The sequence below is a fragment of the Anarrhichthys ocellatus genome, unplaced genomic scaffold (genome assembly GCF_004355925.1).
Source record: "Anarrhichthys ocellatus isolate YVR2014 unplaced genomic scaffold, GSC_Weel_1.0 scaffold2, whole genome shotgun sequence".
Classification (NCBI taxonomy): Eukaryota; Metazoa; Chordata; class Actinopteri; order Perciformes; family Anarhichadidae; genus Anarrhichthys; species Anarrhichthys ocellatus.
Genome location: NW_022280032.1, coordinates 2,741,214 through 2,752,121, shown reverse-complemented (window position 1 = coordinate 2,752,121; position 10,908 = coordinate 2,741,214). Strand labels below are relative to the sequence as shown.

At 39.6% G+C, this 10,908-nt stretch overlaps 2 protein-coding genes across 2 annotated transcripts in view; both read right to left on the bottom strand.

Annotated features, from left to right (window-relative positions):
- The window catches only part of ric3b (RIC3 acetylcholine receptor chaperone b), a 9,249-nt gene extending 8,378 nt beyond the window's left edge, over positions 1–871 (bottom strand). The window contains exon 1 of the mRNA XM_031857102.1: positions 806–871. Coding sequence (XP_031712962.1) covers positions 806–871 — 66 coding nt within the window. The remainder of the gene's footprint in view (positions 1–805) is intronic.
- Positions 872–1,358: 487 nt separating this feature from the next.
- Positions 1,359–10,833, bottom strand: LOC116388407 (rhombotin-1-like). The gene is made up of 5 exons (XM_031856232.1): positions 10,628–10,833; positions 9,869–10,082; positions 4,730–4,855; positions 4,297–4,405; positions 1,359–2,076 (listed from the first exon to the last, which is right to left on the bottom strand). The coding sequence occupies exons 1-4, from the start codon at positions 10,647–10,649 to the stop codon at positions 4,300–4,302; spliced, it is 468 nt and encodes a 155-aa protein (XP_031712092.1). The 5' UTR covers positions 10,650–10,833; the 3' UTR covers positions 1,359–2,076; positions 4,297–4,299.
- Between the last annotated feature and the right edge of the window lie 75 nt (positions 10,834–10,908).

Below are 10,908 nucleotides of genomic sequence, written 5' to 3'. Positions count from 1 at the left end.
TATATATATATATATATATATATATATATATATATATATATATATACAGTATATATAAATGCCATTTTCATCACAACTTTACACACAAACTCCAAATAAAGAGCTCTTCCCACACTGATGTGCTAAATATAAAACACTTTAAACTGTAAACAAAGACTCTCTTTCAAACTCTCTCCACAGAACTGGCCTCCATTGTTCACACCAAAGAGCAAACCTGAATCCTTATAGTGTTCCAGCTCTAATTGGTTACAGGTGTTTTCACAGGTGCATTCTGGCTGCAGGTGATTGACGAGGTTCAACAAACCGCACAGAAGCATTTTGTTTTGAATGATGTGTCTAATGTAGATAACTGAGGGTAGTTGTTTTCAAAAGAGTGTTTCAAAAAGTGTGTTTTAGAATTTAAAACTCAGTGCAAAGCAAACAATGTGCACTCGGTTGTGCATACCTGGTCAATAGATGAGGATACATGAGTCCACATACGGATGCCTGTTCCAAACATAACACACTGTCAAAACATATGAGCGGGAAAAGTTATTTGTTGTCCAAACCAAATGTTTACCTGCGGCCTATTTATGGTCCTCAGGCTCTGATTTGAATGTGAGCTCATGATCTAAAATGTTGTCACACACTGGAAAGACAATCGGCAGAACAGGTTTGGGAATGCTGCTTAAATAAAAATGCCATAAAAACACTTAAGTACAAGTATTTTACATTTGTAGTTAGTTACATTCTACCACTGTATTTTTTTTTCCAGCATTTTATTTTGCCTTGAACGCTCAGAGGTCTGAAATTGACAACCTCTGACCTCCAGGCCTTCCAGGTGCCGGACGCCAAACGTAAACAGAAACATGTCCGGCCGTGATAAATTCATGTTTCCTTTGTAACGCTTTAAGTGCTAACACAGTTGAACTCCCAGCAGCACATCCTGATACCTTTTTGGGGCTTTTTTCTTTTACATTTTCCCGAATAACTTTTGTTCAGAGACAATCAACTTACATACAGAACAGGTTTTACTACATGTTGGGACATATTATCTTAATTAGATACATGCAAATATACTTAACGTTGCCTTTAAGTTGATGGTTAACCATTTACAATGTGCGCTTTAAGGGTTGTGTGACGTTCAGTTGAGCTTTTCTAGTAGGAGGTCGAGTTGTTTTGAACGCAGCAATCATTTGCATTTATTCTGTTACTTTAACTGTCATATCTTGTAAATGGTCTCATTAACATGTCATACATGTCATGTATGACATGTTAATGAGTTTTAATTTTACCACCTGTCCTCGTGTTACCAACTATCAGTACATTATTTTTATTTCACAATCGCAGGATGCTCTTCAGACTGACAACCAACTTCCACTAAAAGTGGACAATAGTTTGTTTGTTTTTTACTTTTTATAGTCCAATATTATCAGTATTATTATTATTGTTAATACATGCCTTGACCCAGTGCAGCACTCTCTATTCTTTCTTCATTGTAAGCACTTTAGTGACTTTGTTATTATTATTCTAAAATGTCTGGAGGCGATGTTTAAATGACTTCCTCTCCCCACTGATTTTCAGTCATCTCAGTACATAAATAATGAGCACACCAACTGAAATAAAAATTCAGTTTAATTAGTCAAGAAACAAAAAAAAAAACAGCTTGAGATCAGAGTGAAAACAAAACTACGGTGAGTTTTCAAAGCATCGCTCGGTTCGCTCGAGTCTTCGGAGAGATGAAGGAGAAGCAGTCGATCCTCCTCAAACCGTATTTGCAAAAAGGTTTCAGATAGTTTGGCAGCTTCCTACACGCCACGACGGTTCAGTTTGACAACTTGGTATTTTCTATAACGGATGACTCGGTGGATGCTTTGTGTGGCCTGATTGGCTTCCATCCATCCATCTAGTATTTCAAGTTCGGTGATCTCCGGCCCATCTGACCAGAATTGTAAGTTTTCAGGATAGTTTTCCACGCAGCTCTATAATAAAGAGTTCAATCGTGGCAAATATGTCCCATCAGTGTTGTTTCCACAGTCTGAAACAGGACTCTGCTGCTGTGAGTTTCACAGTCCAGCACAGTCGTCCCGTCACGATCTGCAGAAAGAGAGAAGAAGCAAATATATTTAAAAAACAGCCCCAGCTCACTCGGTGGTGCTTGTAGCAAGTTTTAGCAAAGTAGAATATTCTCTGAGATTAAAGTGATTCATTTCCGATCACAATTCATTGGTCCTCAAATGTATCAAGATTTTTAGGTTAGAAAAAAAGGAGGAAACGATCTCCTAAAGTCTAAAGTTGTTTCAACTTGAACTCCGGAACCTAAAAACCAACAAAATGTGAAAAAGTCTCCACTCCCAGAGAGCATCAAGTGTCCAGTGCGGCGGTGTATTTTATAAACTGTAGTTGTAGTTAGCATCGTAATGATAGGTTGGGCTGCTGGGTATGTTTTTGAAACCGAAAGCAAACCCTGAAACTTTCATAACTGTGGATTTTGTGGCGTCTGCTGCTGCACTTGCTTTCAAACGTCTCTCATCTGCCCTCAAAGCCGAAAACCCTCCGCTCACACCCATCGAGGGGCTCAATAAAGGAAGAGCTCGGGCTCACACAGGATTTATTTGTCTTCTGTTTGAACCTTTAAAGAAAGCCTTTGGATACGTTCACATCTTCAAGCAACTCGGTGGCCTTCGGTGAGAAGCAACTGTTTGAAAAACGAGATTTAAATAGAAGAAACTGCTCTTATTTACCTCAACCTTTGAGGAGCAGCAACAGGACAGAGGACAAACAAAGATCTGACGATTTTGTTTTAAAGCTGAAATACACAATCTAATAATGTTCAAACTACAGCGGCAATGATGAAGCATCTAGTTGTTGTTGGAATTTAGTTTAAAATACCATCAAACAGCCAGTTAGTGTTTCAACAAACTGCCCCACATAATGATGACAGTAATATATTCATTAAACACATTACGCTTCAGAGTATTTGGTCCTTCCTGTTATTCTACATTCAGAGCCAACAAGGCACATGTCCGGTGTCTCAGACTAAACATTCCCATACAACAAAACTGCATCGTCAATTAAAGGGAAACGGCATTTTCTCCCGAAATATGTTTGTTTTATCACTAATATGTTTCTGATCAAAGCCCGGGGAAGTCCACACAGTGAGGAGGTCAGTGTGTGTGACGGCTCAGACAAACTCAGGACCTTCACTCTGTAGACCGTCGTCAGAGTTTAGGGTTGATGTGAGCGGTGAGACTAATCTATGCAGTAAATGCACCTTAAAAGCAAAACAATGAGCTAAAAGAGGCTTAAGAGCTGTGGAGTTGGGTAATAGTCGTGTATGGGTTTCCCCTGTCACATAGTCGTTTGATTAAGTGTTGATATTTTTAAATATTCGGTAGAAATTTAAGCATAAAAATTATATTACTATAGTTTTAATTAAACAACGTATCCTCAAATGGTTTGTATGATATTTTTAGAAAAGTTACTTTGTTATTTTTTGTGCGTTTCCCAACTAAATCTCCAGCAACACGAGCGATCTCCTGCGATAAGGCAACAAGATGACTTGGTTAGATTTAGGAAGAGATGGTGGTTTGGGCTAAAATAACTGCGGAAGTTACGAATACGAAACACAAATAAATCAACATTAGCTTTTGGTTTCACACGGGACACGAACAGCGGTCTCCTGAGTGAAAGTTTATTGTATTTAGACCCACTCATCCACCCCCACGTCACCTGTAATGGCTTACGATTACGTGGATTAAATACAAATTGATTACTCGGATTGCAAACAAATTATAGTGCATTACTTTCCGTAGGTTTGCGAACAGCTTTATGAGAACCGCTGCTTTAAGCCATGTTTGAAATAGAGCTCCTTTATCAGTTCAAACCGTTGACAACCATCTTTTTCTTTTGCTGAGTTAAAAGGTGAACCTCATTATCCATTCCACTGAGAGGTCGTATAAGGAACCTCTCAGAAGTTAATGCAGTATTGTATGAAACACTATAAAGTATGTGCTTCAATTGGATTCAATGCTCTGACATCAATCCATTTTCTTAAACTGCCATCCAGCTATATGCATCAGTACTGAATGTCACATACTGTCGACCTTTGTTAAAAGATAATATGCTTCAACTTATCTTGGGATGATAATGTCAGCAGCCTCTGGTTTTTGAAGTCTCATGTCTACATATGGGCATATTTGGAATGAGCTTTGCGAGCTCACTTGTGTATCTTCCAGATATCTCGGGAGTATGTTTTAGTTCAAACCATCAAGAGCAGCTGCCTGAGACTGTAGTTCATCATCTTTAGAATATTACCTCTTACTGAGGCTGCATCTCTGTGCTGCCGTTTAGATGGCCTCCTTCATAGTCCAGCTGGCACAGGATCATGTTGTTCTTGAGGAAAAACTTGTCTCCCACGCAAAACCTGCAGAGAGAGTATAAAAATATGGATCTGGGTCTCGGTTGTTTGCCTGAGCCGAAGTGAAGCATGAGCTCCCGGAGGAGCATTTCAGGCATATTTTCAGCACTGCTATGATAATCAGAAAATTAATCTTGCATGATTGCTGGCTGATTAACAATCCAAGTGATATACAAAGTTTTTAACCCCCTCGGGGTTGTAAACCTCATCACATTCTGATTATAATGCATTGGTGATGTGCTCATAATGACCGGTGAGCTCACTAGTGCACCTCCCACAGATAAGTCAACTGAATTTGATCTCCCTGGCTAATTGCTCCCCTAATCTTACCTCTGGCGGCAGAGCTGACAGGCGAAGCAGTCTAAATGGTAGACGTTGTCTCTGGCTCTCATCACCATCTCAAAGGCAGGGATCAGCTTACTGCAGGCTGCACAGTTCCCCGTCACCCCGAAGAGCCTGCAGAGGGGAAGAGGACGACAAGCAGACCTTTAGTCTGGACGCACTTAAGATACATTTCCGCCAAGAGAGTGAAGAGGAAAAAAAAAACACTGAAATAAAAGAAAAGAGGACAAGCTTGAAAAGTAGTTCAACGGGACCTTGCAACTGGGTCTCAGATGTTGCTCAATCATGCAGCTTTTTCTGCAAATAATACTGTTTTAAAGTGATAAACTGCACTGCGTTTCCTGCAGATTGTTGCTGGTTTATTGCTGCTGCAGCGCTTCCATCATATTGTATGGATTTTGTGCGTAATTAAGAGCAGCCAGGCGGGAGGAAACATTCCCATCAGCCTCCTAGTTGTAATTCTGAGTAGGAGAAATTTCTATCCACATAGTGAAAGATAACTGCAGTAGTGTCAACAATCTAGAGCCCCAAAAAACAATAAATGCAAAGCTGCTATCGTTGGCAGTTAAATATAAGTAAAATCCAATAACACTGATATAACCAATGTTGGCTAATTAACAGGACCAAGAGTCCACACACATGCCGCGCTGATGTTTAGCAGGTATTTATCATGTTCACCATCGTAGTTTAACATGCTAGCATTTGCTAATTTGCATTAAACACAATGCAGGTCTTTGGTCATCAACCAAAGTATTTAAATGTTTCCCTGAGGGCGCAGCGCTAAAGGGAGAAGTTGAGGGATTCATCCTTTGGGGAACATAAATTTGAGGGAGTTGAGGGAACATAAAGTTGAGGGAACATAAATGTCTGAACCAAATTTCATAGCAACCCATCCAGTAGCTGTGGAGGCATTTCACTCAACACCACAAATGTCAACATCAAGGTGGCGCTAGATGAAAAGTCAGAGGATCACAAAAAGTCAGTGGGATTCATCTTCTGGGGAACATGAATGTCTGCACAAAAAGTAGTTGAGATCTTTCAGTCTGCTATAGCCTGTTTTTAGGTAACACCTCAGAATACAGAACACAACATTATGAGTCAAGAAACAATTGACAAATCAGGATCTAACTGACTAATACTAATAATAACTTCATGTCACAGCACCTTTTAAAACTACCTTAACAAAGTGCTTCACTGACAAGGACAAATAAAAGAATGCAAATACACAGTTAACAACATAAAACAACAGATAAAAGTACACAGAAAGCACGAATAAAATAAGTAAATAAGACAAAAGATAAGTTTGTCTAGAGATTATTTAAAGAGGGCAGGAAAATAGTTGCGACTAAATGGACTCCATAGTAATGTAAATATCAAATGATACGTTAAAGAATAGAATATGAAGAACTATGTTAACACGTTTGTGTCCAAATTCTGATCAACTGTTTCTGAATATAAATCGGCAACAGAGCAGCATTAAACTAACACGTATTCATACTCGGATACAGATATCTAGGAACTAATCCTCACATACAGTTCCACAACAAAGCATCTCAAAGTCTGTTCTCCAGTATCTCCTTATTATCTATTTCGACCTAGATTCACAGTTATTCAGGAACTACTTAATAGGGTTTCATTAATTACCAGTTGGCACCCGATGTGTTCCTAATTCATTTCTTCGTAACTGCTCAAAATGGTGTGCAGCAATCTCTAAACCCTTTAGGCAATCATCTAGAAATATGTGGGAAAAAATAGAAAAATTAAAAAAATGCAAGAACTTCTTTTTCTAAACGTGTGTGGCTCAATTTAGGCTGCGTTGATATATATGGTGTGATCAAAGGCCTGGTGATGCAGCTAGCCATCAATATTCAACCATTATCATCTCTTCTTAACAAACCTCTGTTGCTGCTGCAGGAAACATAAAGTGCTTAAGATTTTTGTCAATTGTAAAAGCTTTAATAAACTGGATTTATAACTTGAATCACTGTTGCACTATATCAACAGCTGATAAATGGCAGAAAAATGGAGATTCACTGATATGAAAATGTCAATTTATATGAAAATGTCACTTACTTTAAAAGCCAGATGGTGTTTTTTATGCCTAATAGGACTTTAAAACTGACTTTAGAGGTAAGAACTTGAGTCAATCTATTATACTTTTTTGAAACTAGCAATTTATCCGTCACCATTTGAACTATGTCCTCACACTACCTGAGAACAAACCCCGTGTTGTTTTTAAATAGTCCGTGACTCGGTGCTGACCAGCAGCAGATTGCTTCACCTCTCGTTCACCTCTAAAAGAACGAACAAACGGCTCCCTAAGAGCCTGACACACATGGAGATAAGTTGCGGCTCCATATTCCATTAGAGGCCAGATAGAAAAGGAGGTTTGGTGAGCAACAGCTATGAAAAACGACGTCCGCAAAAATAAAAAAGGAGGGAGGAGAGAGGCGAGCATGTGTCTCCCAGAGCTTCACACGACAAATGAAAAACCGTCATCAAACGAGTGACCAACGCGGGAACAAAAGCGAGTCCTAATTAACCGAATGTTCTGATCTAACGAGCCTGAGTCCTGAGCGGGCACCTGGTGGGGTTTTCTTTTTCCTCCTCCTTAACGAGGCAACGGAGCTCAATGCTAATTCTCTACTAATGGTCCAATTAAAAGAAATCACATGGTTTTAATCCTGCTCTTCAAAGGCTTTTGGTCTGCACCCTCACAATGATGAGGAAAACAGGAGGCAATCTAGCCAATTTAACTGTCAAAAGGGGTTTTGGTCTCCTAAGTGCAGCGCAGCTAATGAGAGACTTAGCTCCAACCAAATCCAGCTGGATTGTACATGAGACTAACACATGAGTTCAGCAATGTGGCTGAGATATCAGGAGTTCTCCTGCTGACCTGACACCAGACGTCGTTATTTCAGGCAAGAAAATGGAGGCTGTATAGCTCTCAGAAGGGCCGATTGAGCCGGGGGTTTAAGTTTGTTTAGAAGTGATTCATGGTCAGAAGACTGTTTGAATCCAAAGTGTATTTAAAACATACTTATTCATAAATTCATTGTGTCACGATCCACAGGCACTAGAGGTCGAGTTCAGACAATCTGAAAACATTTATCCTTATCTTTAGAGGGTTTGAAGTGTTATAAACCTCCTGCCCCATTACAAGGCAGATCCTTTAAGTACAAGCATAGTAGACACTTCAATTACCTACTTAAAGCAAAAGTAGTAAGTATATTCGCTTCCCTGCCCTAAGTTAAGAAACTGATACCACTAAATATGTCGCTGGAGCCAGGAGACGAGTTAGCTTAGCATGAAATACTGTAAATGGAGAGAAACAGCTTGCCTAGCTCTCTCGCAAAGCTAACAAAAGCCACTTACCAGCACCTATAATGCTAACTAAAATATTTATGTATCTTGTTGGTTTATAAAGTACAAAAAAATGACACTTTAGATAAGAGACTCGTACGGATCCTGGCCAAAACACGTTCCGGCACAAAACCCTTCTTACAAGGCAACTTGCCTCTAGACAGAACCAGGCTAGCGGTTTTCAGTCTTTATGCTAAGCTAAATTAACCGGCTTCAGTTTCATAATTACTGTGCAAACATGATAGTGGTGTAAATCTTCTCATCTAACTCTCTGGAAGAAAGCGAATTAACGTATTTTCCAAATCGTTGAACTAGTCCTTAAAGCTACAGTGTGGAGGATGTTGTTGCATCAAGCTGTGTGATTGCAGATCGCTGCATGAGTAAAAATGATTTTATGGTCTCAAAAAAGTATAAATTGCAAGTCTCCTTCAAACTTCAAAGGCACACTGTAGGGCTTGTGTAAAATTAAAGACCCATTATTCTACATGGAAAAAATGGCACAACATTCTTGTGTTTCACTAATCAGTCGAGTGGGAGGGAGGTTCTCTATCAGCGTTTGGTATTGGTTCAAAGCTAAGATGTGTCATCAAATAGGGAAGGGGGAAAAAACAACAATCCTGCCCTTCCAAGACTGCAGTAACGTGGGCGGTCGAGTGCAAAACTGTGGTACCGCCGTTCACCTCGTTCAGAGGCCGTCCATACCATAATAACGTTACTTTAGCGGCTGGCGGTTGTCGTGATTTCGCACTCGTGTTGCTCACACTACAGCAGCTTCACAAGCATAGGTCAGAGAACTACGGTGGCCTTCAGGTAAGGTAAAAAAAAAACGCAAAGAGTTTGGTTTGTCCGTTGTGGGCTACTGTAGAAACATGGTGGACCTGCTCCCTACGTAGATATAATCAGCTCATTCTAAGCTAACGAAAACACAACGATTCGTAGTTTCTCGTTATTATACAGTAATGAAAACATAGTTATGAATATTATATTCGTTTTCTGATAATTATCCCTCGAAAGGCTACACACTGGCCCTTTGTTGCATTATTAAATCATAATTTGTGTATCTTTGTGCAAACTTCACCCTCTATTCTCTCATTTCTTTCTGTGTCAACTGTTAATTGTCTAAAGAATAAGTAAAATTGGCATAAATGTTTATTAAGAATGTTAGGTGACCAGAGAAATAAACCCTTTTTCAGGATCAGTAGAAGGCAGAAAAGTATGTGTCCACTAAAGACTTTTAATACACAGTGTGGAGTCCCAATGACTCAAAATAGACTCAAGTAGCTCATCCAAACAGGTCTGGGTAAAACATGCTTGGACTTGTTTTGTATTATTTCTAAGAAATATGACACACCTTCTGTGTGGTTTGCTCTGAAAGCTTCATTAAATCAGCCTAAAGGTTGGTGGTTTTCACAGTCAGTCATTTGGAAATCTATTTACTTCGTTGTTTTCGTGGTGTACGCTTTATTGTATTTGTACATTTCTCAGATAAAATCACCACATCTGTCCTGCTGTTGTTAATGGAGGCTCTCAGATTCAACTTAATACCTCTGTTCCCACAGCTTCTCTGATAAATTACCAGGCTGTCTTATCCGGAGTGGATCTACAGTCTGCTTCAGCTCTTTCAATCTTATACAGTACACATGATTAACATACTGCAAACTCTGCACTTGACAGCAGTGTTTGCTGGGACGATTTGCTTTGAAGCTGCGTATAAAGCTCCCGGGGTCTTTCTCAGTCCATTCTCGCACCTGTTTGGGGGCTTACCTCAGGTAGTCTCTGCGGCAGAGGATGAGGTTGGCCCGGGTGTAGAGGGTGGAGCCCACCCGGCCCAGGCGGCAGTCGCAGCAGGCACACTTCAGACAGTCCTCATGCCAGTACCTGTCCAAGGCCTGCAGCATGAAGCGGTCCCGGATCTTCCCGTTGCAGCCGGCGCAGCCCCTCGGCTTCTCTCTGGACTGGAGGGAGACGAGGGACACGCCTGGCAGGTGATAAACAGGTTGACAAGAGAGACAAATTAAGAGAGACAGGTGAGGTTAAATTAGAAAGCTGATCATGATTGTCTACTGAATTTATACAGTATTGAAATAATCAAAAGGTATCTTATACTACAGATAAGAGAGATATCATTTGATCATTATACATGTACTCTTGAATATCACACACTATGGTGAATATCACTACATTATTGTTGGGTCACCATATATGTAAAATGTGATCCTTTATAAGAATATAATGTTGGTATAATGTCATAATAAAGCACATAACGTCATGTTCCTGTAATAATACAACAGTAGTGTTCTGCTAGGGAGGAGCCAACTTCACCATTAATCATCATAAAAATATTTCTTAAGTTTGACATTCAAATCTGTTTGCTGCTATCTTTTATTTAAATGTATTTCATGCTGCACAGTTGCACACTATCCTCCTCAAAACCTTCTTTCTGCTGTCATACATACATAGAAAAAAGGAAATACACATTCACGTCGGAGAAAAGAGACATGTATCTTAGACCTCTGTACTTACTCTCCTCCTTGTCCAGCACCATCCTTTTCTGAGAAAAAAACAACAATCCAACAAGGAGACCCCTCAAGATAATAAAAAAAAACCCGAAGAGCGATAATAAACACAGAGGGCTTTGACACTCGCTCCTCAAACTTCAGCTCCGCTCCTCATTACCGCGAAGAAAGCCAAGGGAAACAGCCATTGAGTAGCTTTCTCGGTAAAGAGCGTCTCCGGGTATATATATATATGTATATTTACATATATATATATATATATATATATATATATATATATATATATAT

Excerpts from the sequence above, each read along its gene's own strand:
- LOC116388407 (XM_031856232.1), bottom strand. The coding sequence starts at position 10,649 with ATGGTGCTGGACAAGGAGGAGA. Across the intron at positions 10,083-10,627 it reads GGTGCTGGACAAGGAGGAGA|GCGTGTCCCTCGTCTCCCTC; the intron begins GTAAGTACAGAG and ends ATCACCTGCCAG. Across the intron at positions 4,406-4,729 it reads TGTCAGCTCTGCCGCCAGAG|GTTTTGCGTGGGAGACAAGT; the intron begins GTAAGATTAGGG and ends CTCTCTCTGCAG.